Source organism: Cyclospora cayetanensis, unplaced genomic scaffold, assembly GCF_002999335.1.
Source record: "Cyclospora cayetanensis isolate NF1_C8 unplaced genomic scaffold, CcayRef3 CcayRef3_contig_169, whole genome shotgun sequence".
Lineage (NCBI taxonomy): Eukaryota > Apicomplexa > Conoidasida > Eucoccidiorida > Eimeriidae > Cyclospora > Cyclospora cayetanensis.
This window is the reverse complement of record NW_020312113.1, coordinates 62,875-69,499: the sequence shown is the minus strand read 5'-3', so window position 1 is coordinate 69,499 and position 6,625 is coordinate 62,875. Positions and strand designations below refer to the sequence as shown.

Here is a 6,625-nt window from a genome sequence, read left to right as displayed (position 1 = left end):
TTAGCATTCTGTGGCTGCATTTACTTGTCTATTATTTGTTTCTCTTACTGCCTGTTGCCTTCCACTTTCAGCCTCATAAATACGTGCTGTTCTATCTGTACCTGCTCTATTTTTATCTCACGGCTTCTACACACTTGCTGGAACCCGCTTCCTACTCCCCTGGATCAGAGACTGCACTTCTTGTTGCGTTTTCTGTGCGTCCCACGTTCAATCTCTCCCTTAAGAGCACACGAGCTGCCGCCTCCGAGCCTTCTTGTCTCTACGCGCTACGTTGCCTTACGGTTTACTGTAAAGGGGCCGTGATAGTTTTCGAGGTATGCCTGCAGTTGAAACCGGTAAAATGCCATCTGTTGCAGCAGCAGGTGCTGCTGTTGCTCCTACTGCCTAGTACAATACAATGTTTCCGCCTAAAAACGTACGTGTCTACAGAGCTTGCAACTGGCATATCGCTGCAGGTGCACCGGCGTTCGCCGCCACAGAAGCAGCGCTAGCGCTGCAGTTGCCACTACCACAGCAGACGCCGGCCCACTGCTACACCAGCAGAGCGCAGCAAAACGCACAAGCGCTCTGTAACGCAACGCATTCAGCTGGTGCTGTTGAGCGCGCGAGTGAGAGACTGCAGGTGCAGCACCGGCAGAGGTGCAACTGTTGCATAGAAAGCCGTTGCTGCTACTATTTCAAAAAAATACTGCAGTAAACACTGCAGCCGTCACCGCTGCCGGCGCAGCCGATAGATGGCCACAGCAAGTTAAAGAAGCGCTTGCTCTCCAGCATCGTGCGTCACATCAGTAGGGACGTGCTGCAGCAGCCCAACAAGCCACCATGGCTGGGTCTCAACAAGCGGCTTCGCGAAGGGAGACAGTCGCCTGATTTCTTCAATGAGAGATTCTTCGCTGTAGCTTGTCGCGAATACTGCAAGGGGGACGCACAACCCCGTACGCTTCTGCAACTCCTGCTGAAGCTTCTTCCAATAGCGCTGCTGCTGCCGCTGCTGGAGCGCTTGCTGCTGGTGCTTGAAGCGCCAGAATGTCGTGTCGCCCCCAGCCACGGCAGCCAGCGCCGCCGCTAGGTGCCTCTGCAGCGCATGCGTAGCGTGTCTCTTCCAAATGCCTCTCTTAAGGCCCGTGTAGAAGGCATCAAACACGAAGAGACCCGCCAGGAGGTTAAGGGGCAGCAGCAGAAACACAGGAAACAACAGCAAAAGGAGAAACAGTAGCAGTTGTGTCACCGCCTCGCTGCGCCAGCAAAGCAGATTCAGCAGCCGCTCAAGGAAAGACACGGAGTTCCACACAAAGTCAAGCAGCTTCTCCACAGCCTCCCTCAATTCCCTGTAGGTAGCAAATACGTCCAAGGCGCTGCTGCTCCTGCTACTACTCTCCAGGCCACTGGTGCTGGGCTTCTTCATGGTGCTGCTGTTTCGGCTATCGCTTTCACGGTGCTGGTGCTGCAACGTGCCTGCCGATACTGCTATTGCACGCGCTGCTGCACTTCCCGTCATAATGCTTCCCTGGGCAGCTGCAGCAGCTGCAGCTGCTGCCGCTGCACCAGGCATTGCAGCGGCTTTTTTCTGGGAAGCGTTTCTGCACACCCGTGAAGTATACTGCACCCGAATAGGCGTTGCAGCAACGGGAGCTGAAGCAGCAGCAGCAGCTGCCGCTGCTGCAGCACGGCCCTGTAGCACTTTGCTGCAGCAATACGCGCACAAACCCTGGGGAGATCCTCCGATGCTAGGTGTACAGGCGCTTGTCTCAGAGGCAGCCCAGTTGCTCTGCACCATCTGCTGAAGCAGCGAAGCAGCACTAGGGGAGCTGACGCCTATAGGTACTGTCATTGTGGTGAAGAAGGTTCCGATACTGCTATATGGATCTAGGAGCAGCAGCGATTCTGCAGAAGCTTCACGCATGTCTTCAGTCACTGCTGCGCTCCTTGCTGCAGCCGCCACCGCTGCTGCTGCTGCTGCCTCCCTGAGGGCTTCCTGGGAGAGGCTCAAGCCACACTGAACACAGAAAGGGAGAGCAGGCGGTACAACCCCCAAAGGAGCTTCCGGATGCAAACGCAGGTGCAGCAAATTCTGCCAGGACCAGCGCTGCTGCTGCTGCCGACTCTGGTGATGCAGCCACAACTTTTCCTCTGCCCGATGGAGGCGGCACACATCGCGCTCTATTTCCTGATCTTGTAACTGTTGGGGGCTCAGCAGTTGCTGCTCCTGTTGCAAAACAATTGCTGCGGCAGACGTAGGACTAATGCGCTGCAAAGGATGCAGGAACTGCACCAGATCCTCCTCAGGCGCCCTTTCCTGGCGCTGCTCACGTCCTTCATCTTCGCATGGCGGGAGGGGCGCAGTGGGGTGGTTGTGGTGCACTTGCTGCACGCTTTGTCGCAACTGTTCCTCTTGTGCTGGTGTCTGCTGCTGCTGCAGTTGCTGCTGCTGCCGTTGCTGCAACGCCTCAGCAACAGATAAAGTCGAGAAAGGCTCCTCCACCTCAGGCACACCAAGAAGTTCAAACCAGAATCCTCTCAGCCCACCGCTGCCGCTGGCATCTCCAGAAACAGCAGCAGCAGCAGCAGGTTCACGGGGAGCTGCAGCTGACGACCCTACTGCTGGTGGAGTGACGTCACTGGCGTCTGCTGCCCTCACAGAAAAAGACGCAGCATGAGGGCTGCCACTGCCGCCAGCATTTTCAAAGCTTGACGGTACGGATGCTGCTTTTTCTGCTGGCGCATGCCCTGCTGACACAGCACCTCCAGTTGCCGCAGCGACATCTGAAGCTGCAGAAAACGAGAGGGCGTGCAGTGCAACATTAACCTGCTCCCGAAGGGTATGTGCTGCCGTGCTGTTCGACTGGCACGCACTTTCTCCTGCATCTACAAGTCTGTCGGCAACTGCTGCTGCCGTAGAAGCTGTTTGAGTTAATGCCGTTGTCTTGTTGTGCTCCTTTGCTTTGCAAGGCGCTTCTCCTGCATGGGCATGTGGCGCTGCCGTCTTGTCAGCCCCTGCAGTAAGAGGGGCAGAGTCATCTGCAAGCACGTGTGTGCTGTCATCTGCTTGTGAACTGTTTTCCCTTGCTGCTGCTGCTGCTGTAAGCGTGCTTGTTGGTGCGGCGGCAGCAGTGTCACCTGCTGCTGTTGAGGCATTTCCATTCGCTGCTGTAGCGGCATTGCCTTCTGCTGCGGCAGAAGTTTCTGCTGCATCATCGGGAGTCTCATCTGCTGCACCCTTGCCATCTTCTGTCGCATCGGTGGCGTCCGAAGCTGTGAATCTGCCGTCGGCTGGTGCAGCTATATCGTCACCTGCTGCTGTAGCTGTACAAGTCGCCGCTGCTGATGAGCATTCGTGTACTGTAACCATGTGTTCTGATGGTGCACCTATGCCATCTCCTGCTGCAGCTGCGGTATCTGCTGCATCACATGTGTTTCCGTCTGCTGGAATTGTGTCATTTGCTGCCACATCTGCGGGATCATCTGCTGCTGAAGCTGCGTCATTTTCTGCTGCAGATGCGTCATTTTCTGCTGCAGATGCGGAGTCGACTGTTGCAGGTACGTCATCTTTCGTTGCAGCTGCGACATCGTCTGCTGCTGATGCGCCCCCAAATACTGCAGCTGTGCTATTTGTTGGCGTGGCTATGCCCTGCTTTTCTGTATCTGAGTCACCTGCTACTGCTGCTACTGCTGCTGCAGATGTTTCATCTTGTCCAGCATGTACGTCATTTTCTGCTGCAGCTGTGGCATACGCTGCTTCATCTGCATCATCGGCTGCAGCAACTGCGTCATCTGAGTCATCTGCTTTGGCTTCTGTGTCTCCTATTGCTGCTGATGAGCTATCTGCTGCTGGTGCAGATGTGCTATCTGCTGCTGATGCTGGTGCAGTTGCGCCATCTGCCGCTACAGCTATGTCACCTATTGCTGCTGCTGCTGCTGATGCTTCACCTATTGCTTCAGATATGTCATCTGCTGCTTTTTCTGATGTGCTCTCTGCTGCTGCTGTTGATGTATTATCTGCTCCTGCTGCTGATGTGGTATCCGCTGCTGCTCCTGCTGCTGTGGTATCTGCTGCTGCTCCTGCTGCTGATGTATTATCTGCTGCTGTTAATGTATTATCTGCTCCTGCTGCTGATGTGGTATCCGCTGCTGCTCCTGCTGCTGGCGTGATATCTGCTGCTGCTGTTGATGTATTATCTGCTCCTGCTGCTGATGTGGTATCTGCTGCTGCTCCTGCTGCTGGCGTGCCTTTATCTGTTGCTGCTGCTATGTCACCTGCTACCCCTGCTGGTGTTTCATCTGCTGCTGTTGTGCCTTTATCTGCTGCAACCATGTAATCTGCTGCCGCACGTGCTCTATCGGCTGCCGCAGTTTCATCATTTGACATCGAAGAAAGGGCACCTTCAGTCTCACATCTTTCTGCTGCTGTTGCTGCTCTTCGAAGGTCCTCGTTGAACTCTCCCAACGTAGCAGAGCCACGCGAAGGAGCAGCTGCTATGGCAGCACCTGAGTGCTGTTGATTGTACCCCCTTCTGCTGGTGATTGCCAGTTGGTTTGCTCTTGCCGCGGAAGCGTGTGCGTGTGTGAAGTAATCGTCTTCTAAACAGTAGGGGAGACTCCAGAGGGTCTGCAGCTGCGGTGGATTCTGCTGCTGTTGGTGTTGCTGCTGCTGTTGGTGTTGCTGCTGCTGTTGGCGTTGCTGCTGCTGTTGGTGTTGCTGCTGCTGTTGGTGTTGCTGATGCGGTTGGCGTTGCTGATGCGGTTGGTGTTGCTGTTGTTGCTGTTGTTCCGGTTGTGCGGTAGGTCGAGGGGAATGGAAGGCGTGAGTGCGTAGCTTCTTTCCAATCCAAGCTGAAGCAAATCTTGCTGCCTCTACAAGGGCTATCTTCTTTGGCAGGGTTCTGCTACCATTGCGGCTGCTGCTGCTGCTCACGCTTCCGCGTCGGACGCCGAAAGGAGAGTTCTCGAGGGTCGATCTCTCAGTGCCTTTTGCCTGACTCTGCATTTGCAGCAGCCGCTGCCGCTGCAAATGCCGCTGTGGCACTTGAGTACCCCTGCCTTTCCCACGCATGTTGCACTCAGAAGGCGTCCCTCCTTCGCGCTCCCCCACCTGCTGCTGCTGCTGCTTGTTCCTCTGCTGCTGCTGCAGTCGTACCCCATGAGCGCCTCTGTTGCTGGCAGCAGCCTGAGGCGGCCTCCATCTGGAAAAAAATGGCACAGGGAGGTATCGGGAAGTACCACAACACGCCAAGCCGCATCAAGCAGCAGCAACACCACGACGCAGCAAGATGAAAAGCTCGCGTTTCTCCGTGGTTCGTGCTGCACCTCTACTACCAGATTTTTCACAGTATCTGTATATATGTATATATATATATAGGTATGTATATCTATATCTCATCCAATATCGCTACCTCCATCCTGCCCAGCCCCCTATGTGCAGCAGCAAGAGCAGAACAGCCACCGCGGCTTACGTGCGCCTCCGAACGTCAGTGCTTGGAGCCTCTTTCGCCAACCATGGCCCCTTGAGGCTATCACCGTAAGTCCATCCCGATGCGTCTGTGCGCTTGGAGAGTTCAACAACAAAGCCCGCCGCGGCTGCTTCCGCTTCGCTCTGAGGTTGCTGCTGCAGAGGCTCCTGCCCCTCACCAGCTGCACCCTCAGCTATCGGAAAAAAGCAGCTCCCCTTGAAGTCGCCTGTCGGAGTCCGGCTTTGCGCTTCAATCAAGTGGCAAGCGATAAGGCCACTCCTCCCGACCCCTTCTTTACCAGCTTCCACCTCTAATGCCGCTTCCGCAGCTTCTGGTGCTGCTTCCGTAGCTTCTGGCGCTGCTTCCGCAGCTTCTGGCGCTGCTTCCGCAGCTTCTGGCGCTGCTTCCGCAGCTTCTGGCGCTGCTTCTGTTGTCATTTTGAGGGCTGCCCCTGGAGAAGTGTACAGTGCTGCTGCTGATTGAGAAGCTCGCTCTGAGAGGAGTAGACGTTCCTCGCCTCGCTTCGTCTGCTGCTGCACCGCTGCAGTGCAGCTGACGCATTGGCTGGCAGTCGCTGAGAGGAGCTGCATCGCAAGGGGCCTGAGGCTTCCGCCACCCGCTGAGAGGAGCGCAACAAGCTGCAAGCGTTGCATCCACAGCGCCGCCTGCAACAGCAGACGCCACAAGAAGCGACTTGGAGGACTGCTGCTGCTGCATGGCGCGTGCAGTTGCTGCTGCTGATGCAGCGAACGCAAGAAGGGTGCTACCACCCGCATGGGGCCTCCAGCACAACAGGCGACACCGTGGCAGCAGCACCAAAGAGGCTGCGGCTGCTGCACTTTGTCTTCTAGCTCCTTCTGCTTTGACAGAGGACGCAGGCAGTCGTAGTTGCTGCTGCTGCCGGCGTTCGTTGCTGCTTCTGCGGGATATCGCGCTGCAGCCGCTGCTTTCGCTTTGGAGGGTCTTAAAAGCAACAAATGGTGGTGCTGATGGAGCATCAGCAGGACCGCCGCAACAGCGGCAGCACTTGTAGGAGCTGAAGAGCACGTGTTCATCTTGAGGATACTGTCTACACTGTCTGCACTGTCTGCAGCAGGGGCTCCTGCTGCGGAATGCGGTGCTGCAGCTGCAGCAGCAGCAGCAGCAGCAGCCACCTGTCTGGCCACATCTGCGGCAGC

At 56.2% G+C, this 6,625-nt stretch overlaps 1 protein-coding gene across 1 annotated transcript; it reads right to left on the bottom strand.

The window, feature by feature from the left end:
- On the bottom strand, positions 1–4,984 carry LOC113147249 (AF4/FMR2 family member 4-like). The gene is made up of 10 exons (XM_026337170.1): positions 4,913–4,984; positions 4,283–4,612; positions 4,138–4,227; positions 3,596–3,605; positions 3,223–3,474; positions 2,654–3,120; positions 2,311–2,476; positions 1,961–2,206; positions 281–377; positions 1–106 (listed from the first exon to the last, which is right to left on the bottom strand). Exons 1-10 carry the CDS (start codon positions 4,982–4,984, stop codon positions 1–3), a joined length of 1,836 nt encoding a protein of 611 aa, XP_026192955.1.
- Positions 4,985–6,625: the final 1,641 nt, after the last annotated feature.

Bases quoted from the DNA above. Each gene is read 5' to 3' on its own strand.
- LOC113147249 (XM_026337170.1), bottom strand. From the start codon at position 4,984: ATGCAGAGTCAGGCAAAAGGCACTGAGAGATCGACCCTCGAGAACTCT. The intron at 3,121-3,222 runs GCAAGGGTGCAG...CCTCAACAGCAG, and splicing joins CACCGATGCGACAGAAGATG to CAGGTGACACTGCTGCCGCC. The intron at 2,207-2,310 runs GTGAGCAGCGCC...GTTTTGCAACAG, and splicing joins GCCATGCGAAGATGAAGGAC to GAGCAGCAACTGCTGAGCCC.